Here is a 19186-nt window from a genome sequence, read left to right as displayed (position 1 = left end):
TTCTCTCAAAAGGTTTAGTAGTGTTTCTACAGGAAGGACGTTGATGGAGAAAAATGACTCGGTAAAAGACTTTTTGGAGTATGGAAGTTGTGGTTGATTTGCTTTGAAATACTGAATGGCTTAAATAGCCAGCTGGTTGCACAAGATAGTAGACATTACCACATGATTGGAAAGAAGCTTCACATGGAATTGTCTCTCTTTATCGAAAAGACCCAAAATAATTTGAATGGCATTTATGAATCCGAACGACCTGTTACAATATATAACCAACATGAAATCCCTTATGGTCCTTGTTTGATGTTAGATGCCTAATCTTTAATACGTAGGGCATTCCGCATTATAACCAAATAACCTATAATGAATTTTTTATGTGGTTCAAATGTGACCTGTTTAAGGATTAGATTTCACATTTTGGCAAACCTGTCGTAGCAATTTGTTAAAAATCAGCTGACATGGTTACAACATAACGGACCCATTGACCATAATTACAAATATATTAGGAGTATCTACGTTATTAGGATAACAGTAGATAATTAAGAGATAGTTCTGTTAAATTTCAGCACAATAACCTCTGACTACATAAATCGGCTACATAAATATATATATATATAAATTCTATAGTGACTGTTTTATCTGCTTATGATTCGTGTCTCCATAGACCTAGAGAGAATCTTTCGGTACCTTTAACGCGTAATACATACAATCTTGAATACAGGTACTAGAACTTCGACGATCATAGAAGTAGACATGTTGAATTTCTTTGAAATAAAGACTTAATTAGTTTTATAATCAGGTTTAGAATAGCGGCTGTGATTGAAATTTATTAATGACTAGCCATGAACCGTAATGCCAATAGTGAGAAATGGTATACGGCATTTGCGATCACAGGCTAATTAATGTACATAACCCACACAAGCTGTTTGTCGTTTTTAACCATGTATTGCGTGTTACGTAACACATTTGAATAGCGGGTCGAGGCATTCCAGCTAACCACTTATTACTAATTTGAACTTAGGGGAGTCAAGCCTGATCTCCAACTCAATCGAATTCCACATCGTTTGTGATGCACCAATGAATCGTTGTGGTTGGCGAACCAAACACAACGAATGAAACTGTGATTGATGTCAATTGCATAACTAATATGTGTATTGATCTTTACTGCGTGACTCTTTCCCTTTGTTTCAATCTTTTTTTTTTCTATAAACAGATCCTTAAGTAATCATATACACTTCTATCGCTTTATGTATATACATTTGGTTAAAATTCAGCCTACAAAAGTTAAAGAACGTGAAATACGTATTTCATCCAAATGGTCATTGAGTATAGCATAAGTTATATGTAGTTCAATAAACTTGAGGTTGCTCCAAATTTGAATTTCACAAAAAATGGTTACGAATCTCTATTTACAAATATGTGTAAGATCCTAGCTGATGTTCTTTACAAAAATGTTATATGATAAATTAAGTATCACAAGGCACCAAAACGTGATGCTAAATCAGCAAATACGTCTTCACTACATGGAATGGTGAGCCCACCCATTGGATGGTCGTACTCATACTGTTCCTCCGCCAGTTGCAGTAGTTCTTGAAATTCTGGCCTTTTTAGGAGAGAAACACGAATCAGAAATCTTCTTTTCTCTTCTTCACCGACATAAACTGCAAAATATCCTTTCGGAATGTCCATGGGTGTTGCTGCACTCCTTCCATTCGAGAATGATCGTCTCAGAATCTGTTTTGCTTGTGTAATCCGTGGCATAAAGATGCCCATTTCTCTCAAAAGGTTTAGTAGTGTTTCTACAGGAAGGACGTTGATGGAGAAAAATGACTCGGTAAAAGACTTTTTGGAGTATGGAAGTTGTGGTTGATTTGATTTGAAATACTGAATGGCTTAAATAGCCAGCTGGTTGCACAAGATAGTAGACATTACCACATGATTGGAAAGAAGCTTCACATGGAATTGTCTCTCTTTATCGAAAAGACCCAAAATAATTTGAATGGCATTTATGAATCCGAACGACCTGTTACAATATATATCCAACATGAAATCCCTTATGGTCCTTGTCTGATGTTAGATGCCTAATCTTTAATACGTAGGGCATTCCGCATTATAACAAAATAACCTATAATGAATTTTTTATGTGGTTCAAATGTTACCTGTTTAAGGATTAGATTTCACATTTTGGCAAACCTGTCGTAGCAATTTGTTAAAAATCAGCTGACATGGTTACAACATAACGGACCCATTGACCTTAATTACAAATATTAGGAGTATCTACGTTATTAGGATAACAGTAGATAATTAAGAGATAGTTCTGTTAAATTTCAGCACAATAACCTCTAACTACATAAATCGGCTACATAAGTATATATATATATATATATATATATATATATATATATATTCTATAGTGACTGTTTTATCTGCTTATGATTCGTGTCTCCATAGACCTAGAGAGAATCTTTCGGTACCTTTAACGCGTAACACATACAATCTTGAATACAGGTACTAGAACTTCGACGATCATAGAAGTAGACATGTTGAATTTCTTTGAAATAAAGACTTAATTAGTTGTATAATCAGGTTTAGAATAGCGGCTGTGATTGAAATTTATTAATGACTAGCCATGAACCGTAATGCCAATAGTGAGAAATGGTATACGGCATTTGCGATCACAGGCTAATTAATGTACATAACCCTCACAATCTGTTTGTCGTTTTTAACCATGTATTGCGTGTTACGTAACACATTTGAATAGCGGGTCGAGGCGTTCCAGCAAACCACTTATTACTAATTTGAAATTAGGGGAGTCAAGCCTGAACTCCAACTCAATCGAATTCCACATCGTTTGTGATGCACCAATGAATCGTTGTGGTTGGCGAACCAAACACAACGAATGAAACTGTGATTGATGTCAATTGCATAACTAATATGTGTATTGATCATTACTGCGTGACTCTTTCCCTTTGTTTCAATCTTTTTTTTCTATAAACAGATCCTTAAGTAATCATATACACTTCTATCGCTTTATGTATATAAATTTGGTTAAAATTCAGCCTACAAAAGTTAAAGAACGTGAAATACGTATTTCATCCAAATGGTCATTGAGTATAGCATAAGTTATATGTAGTTCAATAAACTTGAGGTTGCTCCAAATTTGAATTTCACAAAAAATGGTTACGAATCTCTATTTACAAATATGTGTAAGATCCTAGCTGATGTTCTTTACAAAAATGTTATATGATAAATCAAGTATCACAAGGCACCAAAACGTGATGCTAAATCAGAAAATACGTCTTCACTACATGGAATGGTGAGCCCACCCATTGGATGGTCGTACTCATACTGTTCCTCCGCCAGTTGCAGTAGTTCTTGAAATTCTGGCCTGCTTAGGAGAGAAACACGAACCAGAAATCTTCTTTTCTCTTCTTCGCCGACATAAACTGCAAAATATCCTTTCGGAATGTCCATGGGTGTTGCTGCACTCCTTCCATTCGAGAATGATCGTCTCAGAATCTGTTTTGCTTGTGTAATCCGTGGCATAAAGATGGCCATTTCTCTCAAAAGGTTTAGTAGTGTTTCTACAGGAAGGACGTTGATGGAGAAAAATGACTCGGTAAAAGACTTTTTGGAGTATGGAAGTTGTGGTTGATTTGCTTTGAAATACTGAATGGCTTAAATAGCCAGCTGGTTGCACAAGATAGTAGACATTACCACATGATTGGAAAGAAGCTTCACATGGAATTGTCTCTCTTTATCGAAAAGACCCAAAATAATTTGAATGGCATTTATGAATCCGAACGACCTGTTACAATATATATCCGACATGAAATCCCTTATGGTCCTTTTCTGATGTTAGATGCCTAATCTTTAATACGTAGGGCATTCCGCATTATAACCAAATAACCTATAATGAATTTTTTATGTGATTCAAATGTGACCTGTTTAAGGATTAGATTTCACATTTTGGCAAACCTGTCGTAGCAATTTGTTAAAAATCAGCTGACATGGTTACAACATAACGGACCCATTGACCTTAATTACAAATATATTAGGAGTATCTACGTTATTAGGATAACAGTAGATAATTAAGAGATAGTGTGTTAAATTTCAGCACAATAACCTCTGACTACATAAATCGGCAACATAAATATATATATATATATATATATATATATATATATATATATTCTATAGTGACTGTTTTATCTGCTTATGATTCGTGTCTCCATAGACCTAGAGAGAATCTTTCGGTACCTTTAAAGGGTAACACATACAATCTTGAATACAGGTACTAGAACTTCGACGATCATAGAAGTAGACATGTTGAATTTCTTTGAAATAAAGACTTAATTAGTTGTATAATCAGGTTTAGAATAGCGGCTGTGATTGAAATTTATTAATGACTAGCCATGAACCGTAATGCCAATAGTGAGAAATGGTATACGGCATTTACGATCACAGGCTAATTAATGTACATAACCCACACAAGTTGTTTGTCGTTTTTAACCATGTATTGCGTGTTACGTAACACATTTGAATAGCGGGTCGAGGCGTTCCAGCTAACCACTTATTACTAATTTGAACTTAGGGGAGTCAAGCCTGAACTCCAACTCAATCGAATTCCACATCGTTTGTGATGCACCAATGAATCGTTGTTGTTGGCGAACCAAACACAACGAATGAAACTGTGATTGATGTCAATTGCATAACTAATATGTGTATTGATCTTTACTGCGTGACTCTTTCCCTTTGTTTCAATCTTTTTTTTTTTCTATAAACAGATCCTTAAGTAATCATATACACTTCTATCGCTTTATGTATATACATTTGGTTAAAATTCAGCCTACAAAAGTTAAAGAACGTGAAATACGTGTTTCATCCAAATGGTCATTGAGTATAGCATAAGTTATATGTAGTTCAATAAACTTGAGGTTGCTCCAAATTTGAATTTCACAAAAAATGGTTATGAATCTCTATTTACAAATATGTGTAAGATCCTAGCTGATGTTCTTTACAAAAATGTTATATGATAAATTAAGTATCACAAGGCATCAAAACGTGATGCTAAATCAGCAAATACGTCTTCACTACATGGAATGGTGAGCCCACCCATTGGATGGTCGTACTCATACTGTTCCTCCGCCAGTTGCAGTAGTTCTTGAAATTCTGGCCTGCTTAGGAGAGAAACACAAACCAGAAATCTTCTTTTCTCTTCTTCGCCGACATAAACTGCAAAATATCCTTTCGGAATGTCGATGGGTTTTGCTGCACTCCTTCCATTCGAGAATGATCGTCTCAGAATCTGTTTTGCTTGTGTAATGCGTGGCATAAAGATGGCCATTTCTCTCAAAAGGTTTAGTAGTGTTTCTACAGGAAGGACGTTGATGGAGAAAAATGACTCGGTAAAAGACTTTTTGGAGTTGGGAAGTTGTGGTTGATTTGCTTTGAAATACTGAATGGCTTAAATAGCCAGCTGGTTGCACAAGATAGTAGACATTACCACATGATTGGAAAGAAGCTTCACATGGAATTGTCTCTCTTTATCGAAAAGACCCAAAATAATTTGAATGGCATTTATGAATCCGAACGACCTGTTACAATATATATCCAACATGAAATCCCTTATGGTCCTTGTCTGATGTTAGATGCCTAATCTTTAATACGTAGGGCATTCCGCATTATAACCAAATAACCTATAATGAATTTTTTATGTGGTTCAAATGTGACCTGTTTAAGGATTAGATTTCACATTTTGGCAAACCTGTCGTAGCAATTTGTTAAAAATCAGCTGACATGGTTACAACATAACGGACCCATTGACCTTAATTACAAATATATTAGGAGTATCTACGTTATTAGGATAACAGTAGATAATTAAGAGATAGTTCTGTTAAATTTCAGCACAATAACCTCTGACTACATAAATCGGCAACATAAATATATATATATATAAATTCTATAGTGACTGTTTTATCTGCTTATGATTCGTGTCTCCATAGACCTAGAGAGAATCTTTGGGTACCTTTAACGCGTAACACATACAATCTTGAATACAGGTACTAGAACTTCGACAATCATAGAAGTAGACATGTTGAATTTCTTTGAAATAAAGACTTAATTAGTTGTATAATCAGGTTTAGAATAGCGGCTGTGATTGAAATTTATTAATGACTAGCCATGAACCGTAATGCCAATAGTGAGAAATTGTATACGGCATTTGCGATCACAGGCTAATTAAGGTACATAACCCACACAACTTGTTTGTCGTTTTTAACCATGTATTGCGCGTTACGTAACACATTTGAATAGCGGGTAGAGGCGTTCCAGCTAACCACTTATTACTAATTTGAACTTAGGGGAGTCAAGCCTGAACTCCAACTCAATCGAATTCCACATCGTTTGTGATGCACCAATGAATCGTTGTGGTTGGCGAACCAAACACAACGAATGAAACTGTGATTGATGTCAATTGCATAACTAATATGTGTATTGATCATTACTGCGTGACTCTTTCCCTTTGTTTCAATCTTTTTTTTCTATAAACAGATCCTTAAGTAATCATATACACTTCTATCGCTTTATGTATATAAATTTGGTTAAAATTCAGCCTACAAAAGTTAAAGAACGTGAAATACGTATTTCATCCAAATGGTCATTGAGTATAGCATAAGTTATATGTAGTTCAATAAACTTGAGGTTGCTCCAAATTTGAATTTCACAAAAAATGGTTAAGAATCTCTATTTACAAATATGTGTAAGATCCTAGCTGATGTTCTTTACAAAAATGTTATATGATAAATTAAGTATCACAAGGCATCAAAACGTGATGCTAAAACAGCAAATACGTCTTCACTACATGGAATGGTGAGCCCACCCATTGGATGGTCGTACTCATACTGTTCCTCCGCCAGTTGCAGTAGTTCTTGAAATTCTGGCCTGCTTAGGAGAGAAACACGAACCAGAAATCTTCTTTTCTCTTCTTCGCCGACATAAACTGCAAAATATCCTTTCGGGATGTCCATGGGTGTTGCTGCACTCCTTCCATTCGAGAATGATCGTCTCAGAATCTGTTTTGCTTGTGTAATCCGTGGCATAAAGATGGCCATTTCTCTCAAAAGTTTTAGTAGTGTTTCTACAGGAAGGACGTTGATGGAGAAAAATGACTCGGTAAAAGACTTTTTGGAGTATGGAAGTTGTGGTTGATTTGCTTTGAAATACTGAATGGCTTAAATAGCCAGCTGGTTGCACAAGATAGTAGACATTACCACATGATTGGAAAGAAGCTTCACATGGAATTGTCTCTCTTTATCGAAAAGACCCAAAATAATTTGAATGGCATTTATGAATCCGAACGACCTGTTACAATATATAACCAACATGAAATCCCTTATGGTCCTTGTCTGATGTTAGATGCCTAATCTTTAATACGTAGGGCATTCCGCATTATAACCAAATAACCTATAATGAATTTTTTATGTGGTTCAAATGTGACCTGTTTATGGATTAGATTTCACATTTTGGCAAACCTGTCGTAGCAATTTGTTAAAAATCAGCTGACATGGTTACAACATAACGGACCCATTGACCTTAATTACAAATATATTAGGAGTATCTACGTTATTAGGATAACAGTAGATAATTAAGAGATAGTTCTGTTAAATTTCAGCACAATAACCTCTGACTACATAAATCGGCTACATAAATATATATATATATAAATTCTATAGTGACTGTTTTATCTGCTTATGATTCGTGTCTCCATAGACCTAGAGAGAATCTTTCGGTACCTTTAACGCGTAATACATACAATCTTGAATACAGGTACTAGAACTTCGACGATCATAGAAGTAGACATGTTGAATTTCTTTGAAATAAAGACTTAATTAGTTTTATAATCAGGTTTAGAATAGCGGATGTGATTGAAATTTATTAATGACTAGCCATGAACCGTAATGCCAATAGTGAGAAATGGTATACGGCATTTGCGATCACAGGCTAATTAATGTACATAACCCACACAAGCTGTTTGTCGTTTTTAACCATGTATAGCGTGTTACGTAACACATTTGAATAGCGGGTCGAGGCGTTCCAGCTAACCACTTATTACTAATTTGAACTTAGGGAGTCAAGCCTGAACTCCAACTCAATCGAATTCCACATCGTTTGTGATGCACCAATGAATCGTTGTGGTTGGCGAACCAAACACAACGAATGAAACTGTGATTGATGTCAATTGCATAACTAATATGTGTATTGATCATTACTGCGTGACTCTTTCCCTTTGTTTCAATCTTTTTTTTCTATAAACAGATCCTTAAGAAATCATATACACTTCTATCGCTTTATGTATATAAATTTGGTTAAAATTCAGCCTACAAAAGTTAAAGAACGTGAAATACGTATTTCATCCAAATGGTCATTGAGTATAGCATAAGTTATATGTAGTTCAATAAACTTGAGGTTGCTCCAAATTTGAATTTCACAAAAAATGGTTACGAATCTCTATTTACAAATATGTGTAAGATCCTAGCTGATGTTCTTTACAAAAATGTTATATGATAAATCAAGTATCACAAGGCACCAAAACGTGATGCTAAATCAGCAAATACGTCTTCACTACATGGAATGGTGAGCCCACCCATTGGATGGTCGTACTCATACTGTTCCTCCGCCAGTTGCAGTAGTTCTTGAAATTCTGGCCTGCTTAGGAGAGAAACACGAACCAGAAATCTTCTTTTCTCTTCTTCGCCGACATAAACTGCAAAATATCCTTTCGGAATGTCCATGGGTGTTGCTGCACTCCTTCCATTCGAGAATGATCGTCTCAGAATCTGTTTTGCTTGTGTAATCCGTGGCATAAAGATGGCCATTTCTCTCAAAAGGTTTAGTAGTGTTTCTACAGGAAGGACGTTGATGGAGAAAAATGACTCGGTAAAATACTTTTTGGAGTATGGAAGTTGTGGTTGATTTGCTTTGAAATACTGAATGGCTTAAATAGCCAGCTGGTTGCACAAGATAGTAGACATTACCACATGATTGGAAAGAAGCTTCACATGGAATTGTCTCTCTTTATCGAAAAGACCCAAAATAATTTGAATGGCATTTATGAATCCGAACGACCTGTTACAATATATATCCAACATGAAATCCCTTACGGTCCTTGTCTGATGTTAGATGCCTAATCTTTAATACGTAGGGCATTCCGCATTATAACCAAATAACCTATAATGAATTTTTTATGTGGTTCAAATGTGACCTGTTTAAGGATTAGATTTCACATTTTGGCAAACCTGTCGTAGCAATTTGTTAAAAATCAGCTGACATGGTTACAACATAACGGACCCATTGACCTTAATTACAAATATATTAGGAGTATCTACGTTATTAGGATAACAGTAGATAATTAAGAGATAGTTCTGTTAAATTTCAGCACAATAACCTCTGACTACATAAATCGGCAACATAAAAATATATATATATATATATATATATATTCTATAGTGACTGTTTTATCTGCTTATGATTCGTGTCTCCATAGACCTAGAGAGAATCTTTCGGTACCTTTAACGCGTAACACATACAATCTTGAATACAGGTACTAGAACTTCGACGATCATAGAAGTAGACATGTTGAATTTCTTTGAAATAAAGACTTAATTAGTTGTATAATCAGGTTTAGAATAGCGGCTGTGATTGAAATTTATTAATGACTAGCCATGAACCGTAATGCCAATAGTGAGAAATGGTATACGGCATTTGCGATCACAGGCTAATTAATGTACATAACCCACACAAGCTGTTTGTCGTTTTTAACCATGTATTGCGTGTTACGTAACACATTTGAATAGCGGGTCGAGGCGTTCCAGATAACCACTTATTACTAATTTGAACTTAGGGGAGTCAAGCCTGAACTCCAACTCAATCGAATTCCACATCGTTTGTGATGCACCAATGAATCGTTGTGGTTGGCGAACCAAACACAACGAATGAAACTGTGATTGATGTCAATTGCATAACTAATATGTGTATTGATCATTACTGCGTGACTCTTTCCCTTTGTTTCAATCTTTTTTTTCTATAAACAGATCCTTAAGTAATCATATACACTTCTATCGCTTTATGTATATAAATTTGGTTAAAATTCAGCCTACAAAAGTTAAAGAACGTGAAATACGTATTTCATCCAAATGGTCATTGAGTATAGCATAAGTTATATGTAGTTCAATAAACTTGAGGTTGCTCCAAATTTGAATTTCACAAAAAATGGTTACGAATCTCTATTTACAAATATGTGTAAGATCCTAGCTGATGTTCTTTACAAAAATGTTATATGATAAATCAAGTATCACAAGGCACCAAAACGTGATGCTAAATCAGCAAATACGTCTTCACTACATGGAATGGTGAGCCCACCCATTGGATGGTCGTACTCATACTGTTCCTCCGCCAGTTGCAGTAGTTCTTGAAATTCTGGCCTGCTTAGGAGAGAAACACGAACCAGAAATCTTCTTTTCTCTTCTTCGCCGACATAAACTGCAAAATATCCTTTCGGAATGTCGATGGGTTTTGCTGCACTCCTTCCATTCGAGAATGATCGTCTCAGAATCTGTTTTGCTTGTGTAATGCGTGGCATAAAGATGGCCATTTCTCTCAAAAGGTTTAGTAGTGTTTCTACAGGAAGGACGTTGATGGAGAAAAATGACTCGGTAAAATACTTTTTGGAGTATGGAAGTTGTGGTTGATTTGCTTTGAAATACTGAATGGCTTAAATAGCCAGCTGGTTGCACAAGATAGTAGACATTACCACATGATTGGAAAGAAGCTTCACATGGAATTGTCTCTCTTTATCGAAAAGACCCAAAATAATTTGAATGGCATTTATGAATCCGAATGACCTGTTACAATATATATCCAACATGAAATCCCTAATGGTCCTTGTCTGATGTTAGATGCCTAATCTTTAATACGTAGGGCATTCCGCATTATAACCAAATAACCTATAATGAATTTTTTATGTGGTTCAATTGTGACCTGTTTAAGGATTAGATTTCACATTTTGGCAAACCTGTCGTAGCAATTTGTTAAAAATCAGCTGACATGGTTACAACATAACGGACCCATTGACCTTAATTACAAATATATTAGGAGTATCTACATTATTAGGATAACAGTAGATAATTAAGAGATAGTTCTGTTAAATTTCAGCACAATAACCTCTGACTACATAAATCGGCAACATAAAAATATATATATATATATATTCTATAGTGACTGTTTTATCTGCTTATGATTGGTGTCTCCATAGACCTAGAGAGAATCTTTGGGTACCTTTAACGCGTAACACATACAATCTTGAATACAGGTACTAGAACTTCGACGATCATAGAAGTAGACATGTTGAATTTCTATGAAATAAAGACTTAATTTGTTGTATAATCAGGTTTAGAATAGCGGCTGTGATTGAAATTTATTAATGACTAGCCATGAACCGTAATGCCAATAGTGAGAAATTGTATACGGCATTTGCGATCACAGGCTAATTAATGTACATAACCCACACAAGCTGTTTGTCGTTTTTAACCATGTATTGCGCGTTACGTAACACATTTGAATAGCGGGTCGAGGCGTTCCAGCTAACCACTTATTACTAATTTGAAATTAGGGGAGTCAAGCCTGAACTCCAACTCAATCGAATTCCACATCGTTTGTGATGCACCAATGAATCGTTGTGGTTGGCGAACCAAACACAACGAATGAAACTGTGATTGATGTCAATTGCATAACTAATATGTGTATTGATCATTACTGCGTGACTCTTTCCCTTTGTTTCAATCTTTTTTTTCTATAAACAGATCCTTAAGTAATCATATACACTTCTATCGCTTTATGTATATACATTTGGTTAAAATTCAGCCTACAAAAGTTAAAGAACGTGAAATACGTATTTCATCCAAATGGTCATTGAGTATAGCATAAGTTATATGTAGTTCAATAAACTTGAGGTTGCTCCAAATTTGAATTTCACAAAAAATGGTTACGAATATCTATTTACAAATATGTGTAAGATCCTAGCTGATGTTCTTTACAAAAATGTTATATGATAAATTAAGTATCACAAGGCACCAAAACGTGATGCTAAATCAGCAAATACGACTTCACTACATGGAATGGTGAGCCCACCCATTGGATGGTCGTACTCATACTGTTCCTCCGGCAGTTGCAGTAGTTCTTGAAATTCTGGCCTGCTTAGGAGAGAAACACGAACCAGAAATCTTCTTTTCTCTTCTTCGCCGACATAAACTGCAAAATATCCTATCGGAATGTCCATGGGTGTTGCTGCACTCCTTCCATTCGAGAATGATCGTCTCAGAATCTGTTTTGCTTGTGTAATCCGTGGCATAAAGATGGCCATTTCTCTCAAAAGGTTTAGTAGTGTTTCTACAGGAAGGACGTTGATGGAGAAAAATGACTCGGTAAAAGACTTTTTGGAGTATGGAAGTTGTGGTTGATTTGCTTTGAAATACTGAATGGCTTAAATAGCCAGCTGGTTGCACAAGATAGTAGACATTACCACATGATTGGAAAGAAGCTTCACATGGAATTGTCTCTCTTTATCGAAAAGACCCAAAATAATTTGAATGGCATTTATGAATCCGAATGACCTGTTACAATATATATCCGACATGAAATCCCTTATGGTCCTTGTCTGATGTTAGATGCCTAATCTTTAATACGTAGGGCATTCCGCATTATAACCAAATAACCTATAATGAATTTTTTATGTGGTTCAAATGTGACCTGTTTAAGGATTAGATTTCACATTTTGGCAAACCTGTCGTAGCAATTTGTTAAAAATCAGCTGACATGGTTACAACATAACGGACCCATTGACCTTAATTACAAATATTAGGAGTATCTACGTTATTAGGATAACATTAGATAATTAAGAGATAGTTCTGTTAAATTTCAGCACAATAACCTCTGACTACATAAATCGGCAACATAAAAATATATATATTCTATAGTGACTGTTTTATCTGCTTATGATTGGTGTCTCCATAGACCTAGAGAGAATCTTTGGGTACCTTTAACGCGTAACACATACAATCTTGAATACAGGTACTAGAACTTCGACGATCATAGAAGTAGACATGTTGAATTTCTTTGAAATAAAGACTTAATTAGTTGTATAATCAGGTTTAGAATAGCGGCTGTGATTGAAATTTACTAATGACTAGCCATGAACCGTAATGCCAATAGTGAGAAATTGTATACGGCATTTGCGATCACAGGCTAATTAATGTACATAACCCACACAATTTGTTTGTCGTTTTTAACCATGTATTGCGCGTTACGTAACACATTTGAATAGCGGGTCGAGGCGTTCCAGCTAACCACTTATTACTAACTTGAACTTAGGGGAGTCAAGCCAGAACTCCAACTCAATCGAATTCCACATCGTTTGTGATGCACCAATGAATCGTTGTGGTTGGCGAACCAAACACAACGAATGAAAATGTGATTGATGTCAATTGCATAACTAATATGTGTATTGATCATTACTGCGTGACTCTTTCCCTTTGTTTCAATCTTTTTTTTCAATAAACAGGTCCTTAAGTAATCATATACACTTCTATCGCTTTATGTGTATACATTTGGTTAAAATTCAGCCTACAAAAGTTAAAGAACGTGAAATACGTATTTCATCCAAATGGTCATTGAGTATAGCATAAGTTATATGTAGTTCAATAAACTTGAGGTTGCTCCAAATTTGAATTTCACAAAAAATGGTTACGAATCTCTATTTACAAATATGTGTAAGATCCTAGCTGATGTTCTTTACAAAAATGTTATATGATAAATTAAGTATCACAAGGCACCAAAACGTGATGCTAAATCAGCAAATACGTCTTCACTACATGGAATGGTGAGCCCACCCATTGGATGGTCGTACTCATACTGTTCCTCCGCCAGTTGCAGTAGTTCTTGAAATTCTGGCCTTTTTAGGAGAGAAACACGAATCAGAAATCTTCTTTTCTCTTCTTCACCGACATAAACTGCAAAATATCCTTTCGGAATGTCCATGGGTGTTGCTGCACTCCTTCCATTCGAGAATGATCGTCTCAGAATCTGTTTTGCTTGTGTAATCCGTGGCATAAAGATGGCCATTTCTCTCAAAAGGTTTAGTAGTGTTTCTACAGGAAGGACGTTGATGGAGAAAAATGACTCGGTAAAAGACTTTTTGGAGTATGGAAGTTGTGGTTGATTTGCTTTGAAATACTGAATGGCTTAAATAGCCAGCTGGTTGCACAAGATAGTAGACATTACCACATGATTGGAAAGAAGCTTCACATGGAATTGTCTCTCTTTATCGAAAAGACCCAAAATAATTTGAATGGCATTTATGAATCCGAACGACCTGTTACAATATATATCCAACATGAAATCCCTTAGGGTCCTTGTCTGATGTTAGATGCCTAATCTTTAATACGTAGGGCATTCCGCATTATAACCAAATAACCTATAATGAATTTTTTATGTGGTTCAAATGTTACCTGTTTAAGGATTAGATTTCACATTTTGGCAAACCTGTCGTAGCAATTTGTTAAAAATCAGCTGACATGGTTACAACATAACGGACCCATTGACCTTAATTACAAATATATTAGGAGTATCTACGTTATTAGGATAACAGTAGATAATTAAGAGATAGTTCTGTTAAATTTCAGCACAATAACCTCTGACTACATAAATCGGCAACATAAATATATATATATATATATATATATATATATATATATATATATATATTCTTTAGTGACTGTTATATCTGCTTATGATTGGTGTCTCCATAGACCTAGAGAGAATCTTTGGGTACCTTTAACGCGTAACACATACAATCTTGAATACAGGTTCTAGAACTTCGACGATCATAGAAGTAGACATGATGAATTTATTTGAAATAAAGACTTAATTAGTTGTATAATCAGGTTTAGAATAGCGGCTGTGATTGAAATTTATTAATGACTAGCCATGAACCGTAATGCCAATAGTGAGAAATGGTATACGGCATTTGCGATCACAGGCTAATTAATGTACATAACCCACACAAGCTGTTTGTCGTTTTTAACCATGTATTGCGTGTTACGTAACACATTTGAATAGCGGGACGAGGCGTTCCAGCTAACCACTTATTACTAATTTGAACTTAGGGGAGTCAAGCCTGAACTCCAACTCAATCGAATTCCACATCGTTTGTGATGCACCAATGAATCGTTGTGGTTGGCGAACCAAACACAACGAATGAAACTGTGATTGATGTCAATTGCATAACTAATATGTGTATTGATCATTACTGCGTGACTCTTTCCCTTTGTTTCAATCTTTTTTTTCTATAAACAGATCCTTAAGTAATCATATACACTTCTATCGCTTTATGTATATAAATTTGGTTAAAATTCAGCCTACAAAAGTTAAAGAACGTGAAATACGTATTTCATCCAAATGGTTATTGAGTATAGCATAAGTTATATGTAGTTCAATAAACTTGAGGTTGCTCCAAATTTGAATTTCACAAAAAATGGTTACGAATCTCTATTTACAAATATGTGTAAGATCCTAGCTGATGTTCTTTACAAAAATGTTATATGATAAATCAAGTATCACAAGGCACCAAAACGTGATGCTAAATCAGCAAATACGTCTTCACTACATGGAATGGTGAGCCCACCCATTGGATGGTCGTACTCATACTGTTCCTCCGCCAGTTGCAGTAGTTCTTGAAATTCTGGCCTGCTTAGGAGAGAAACACGAACCAGAAATCTTCTTTTCTCTTCTTCGCCGACATAAACTGCAAAATATCCTTTCGGAATGTCGATGGGTTTTGCTGCACTCCTTCCATTCGAGAATGATCGTCTCAGAATCTGTTTTGCTTGTGTAATGCGTGGCATAAAGATGGCCATTTCTCTCAAAAGGTTTAGTAGTGTTTCTACAGGAAGGACGTTGATGGAGAAAAATGACTCGGTAAAAGACTTTTTGGAGTTGGGAAGTTGTGGTTGATTTGCTTTGAAATACTGAATGGCTTAAATAGCCAGCTGGTTGCACAAGATAGTAGACATTACCACATGATTGGAAAGAAGCTTCACATGGAATTGTCTCTCTTTATCGAAAAGACCCAAAATAATTTGAATGGCATTTATGAATCCGAATGACCTGTTACAATATATATCCAACATGAAATCCCTAATGGTCCTTGTCTGATGTTAGATGCCTAATCTTTAATACGTAGGGCATTCCGCATTATAACCAAATAACCTATAATGAATTTTTTATGTGGTTCAAATGTGACCTGTTTAAGGATTAGATTTCACATTTTGGCAAACCTGTCGTAGCAATTTGTTAAAAATCAGCTGACATGGTTACAACATAACGGACCCATTGACCTTAATTACAAATATATTAGGAGTATCTACATTATTAGGATAACAGTAGATAATTAAGAGATAGTTCTGTTAAATTTCAGCACAATAACCTCTGACTACATAAATCGGCAACATAAAAATATATATATATATATATTCTATAGTGACTGTTTTATCTGCTTATGATTGGTGTCTCCATAGACCTAGAGAGAATCTTTGGGTACCTTTAACGCGTAACACATACAATCTTGAATACAGGTACTAGAACTTCGACGATCATAGAAGTAGACATGTTGAATTTCTATGAAATAAAGACATAATTTGTTGTATAATCAGGTTTAGAATAGCGGCTGTGATTGAAATTTATTAATGACTAGCCATGAACCGTAATGCCAATAGTGAGAAATTGTATACGGCATTTGCGATCACAGGCTAATTAATGTACATAACCCACACAAGCTGTTTGTCGTTTTTAACCATGTATTGCGCGTTACGTAACACATTTGAATAGCGGGTCGAGGCGTTCCAGCTAACCACTTATTACTAATTTGAAATTAGGGGAGTCAAGCCTGAACTCCAACTCAATCGAATTCCACATCGTTTGTGATGCACCAATGAATCGTTGTGGTTGGCGAACCAAACACAACGAATGAAACTGTGATTGATGTCAATTGCATAACTAATATGTGTATTGATCATTACTGCGTGACTCTTTCCCTTTGTTTCAATCTTTTTTTTCTATAAACAGATCCTTAAGTAATCATATACACTTCTATCGCTTTATGTATATACATTTGGTTAAAATTCAGCCTACAAAAGTTAAAGAACGTGAAATACGTATTTCATCCAAATGGTCATTGAGTATAGCATAGGTTATATGTAGTTCAATAAACTTGAGGTTGCTCCAAATTTGAATTTCACAAAAAATGGTTACGAATATCTATTTACAAATATGTGTAAGATCCTAGCTGATGTTCTTTACAAAAATGTTATATGATAAATTAAGTATCACAAGGCACCAAAACGTGATGCTAAATCAGCAAATACGACTTCACTACATGGAATGGTGAGCCCACCCATTGGATGGTCGTACTCATACTGTTCCTCCGGCAGTTGCAGTAGTTCTTGAAATTCTGGCCTGCTTAGGAGAGAAACACGAACCAGAAATCTTCTTTTCTCTTCTTCGCCGACATAAACTGCAAAATATCCTATCGGAATGTCCATGGGTGTTGCTGCACTCCTTCCATTCGAGAATGATCGTCTCAGAATCTGTTTTGCTTGTGTAATCCGTGGCATAAAGATGGCCATTTCTCTCAAAAGGTTTAGTAGTGTTTCTACAGGAAGGACGTTGATGGAGAAAAATGACTCGGTAAAAGACTTTTTGGAGTATGGAAGTTGTGGTTGATTTGCTTTGAAATACTGAATGGCTTAAATAGCCAGCTGGTTGCACAAGATAGTAGACATTACCACATGATTGGAAAGAAGCTTCACATGGAATTGTCTCTCTTTATCGAAAAGACCCAAAATAATTTGAATGGCATTTATGAATCCGAATGACCTGTTACAATATATATCCGACATGAAATCCCTTATGGTCCTTGTCTGATGTTAGATGCCTAATCTTTAATACGTAGGGCATTCCGCATTATAACCAAATAACCTATAATGAATTTTTTATGTGGTTCAAATGTGACCTGTTTAAGGATTAGATTTCACATTTTGGCAAACCTGTCGTAGCAATTTGTTAAAAATCAGCTGACATGGTTACAACATAACGGACCCATTGACCTTAATTACAAATATTAGGAGTATCTACGTTATTAGGATAACATTAGATAATTAAGAGATAGTTCTGTTAAATTTCAGCACAATAACCTCTGACTACATAAATCGGCAACATAAAAATATATATATTTTATAGTGACTGTTTTATCTGCTTATGATTCGTGTCTCCATAGACCTAGAGAGAATCTTTCGGTACCTTTAACGCGTAACACATACAAACTTGAATACAGGTACTAGAACTTCGACGATCATAGAAGTAGACATGATGAATTTCTTTGAAATAAAGACTTAATTAGTTGTATAATCAGGTTTAGAATAGCGGCTGTGATTGAAATTTGTTAATGACTAGCCATGAACCGTAATCCTAATAGTGAGAAATGGTATACGGCTTTTGCGATCACAGGCTAATTAATGTACATAACCCACACAAGTTGTTTGTCGTTTTTAACCATGTATTGCGTGTTACGTAACACATTTGAATAGCGGGTCGAGGCGTTCCAGCTAACCACTTATTACTAATTTGAACTTAGGGGAGTCAAGCCTGAACTCCAACTCAATCGAATTCCACATCGTTTGTGATGCACCAATGAATCGTTGTGGTTGGCGAACCAAACACAACGAATGAAACCGTGATTGATGTCAATTGCATAACTAATATGTGTATTGATCATTACTGCGTGACTCTTTCCCTTTGTTTCAATCTTTTTTTTCTATAAACAGGTCCTTAAGTAATCATATACACTTCTATCGCTTTATGTGTATAAATTTGGTTAAAATTCAGCCTACAAAAGTTAAAGAACGTGAAATACGTATTTCATCCAAATGGTCATTGAGTATAGCATAAGTTATATGTAGTTCAATAAACTTGAGGTTGCTCCAAATTTGAATTTCACAAAAAATGGTTACGAATCTCTATTTACAAATATGTGTAAGATCCTAGCTGATGTTCTTTACAAAAATGTTATATGATAAATCAAGTA

At 35.3% G+C, this 19186-nt stretch overlaps 1 protein-coding gene across 1 annotated transcript; it reads right to left on the bottom strand.

The window, feature by feature from the left end:
- Window positions 1-8570: 8570 nt before the first annotated feature.
- LOC143534506 (auxin-induced protein 15A-like) lies at window positions 8571-8870 on the bottom strand. Its single transcript, XM_077028975.1, has one exon. The coding sequence runs from the start codon at window positions 8868-8870 to the stop codon at window positions 8571-8573; it is 300 nt and encodes a 99-aa protein (XP_076885090.1).
- Window positions 8871-19186: the final 10316 nt, after the last annotated feature.

This window comes from Bidens hawaiensis, unplaced genomic scaffold (genome assembly GCF_021521415.1).
Source record: "Bidens hawaiensis isolate Kalapana, Puna unplaced genomic scaffold, B.hawaiensis_p1.1 tig00010169_1, whole genome shotgun sequence".
Classification (NCBI taxonomy): domain Eukaryota; kingdom Viridiplantae; phylum Streptophyta; class Magnoliopsida; order Asterales; family Asteraceae; genus Bidens; species Bidens hawaiensis.
This window is presented reverse-complemented; position numbering and strand designations above follow the sequence as displayed.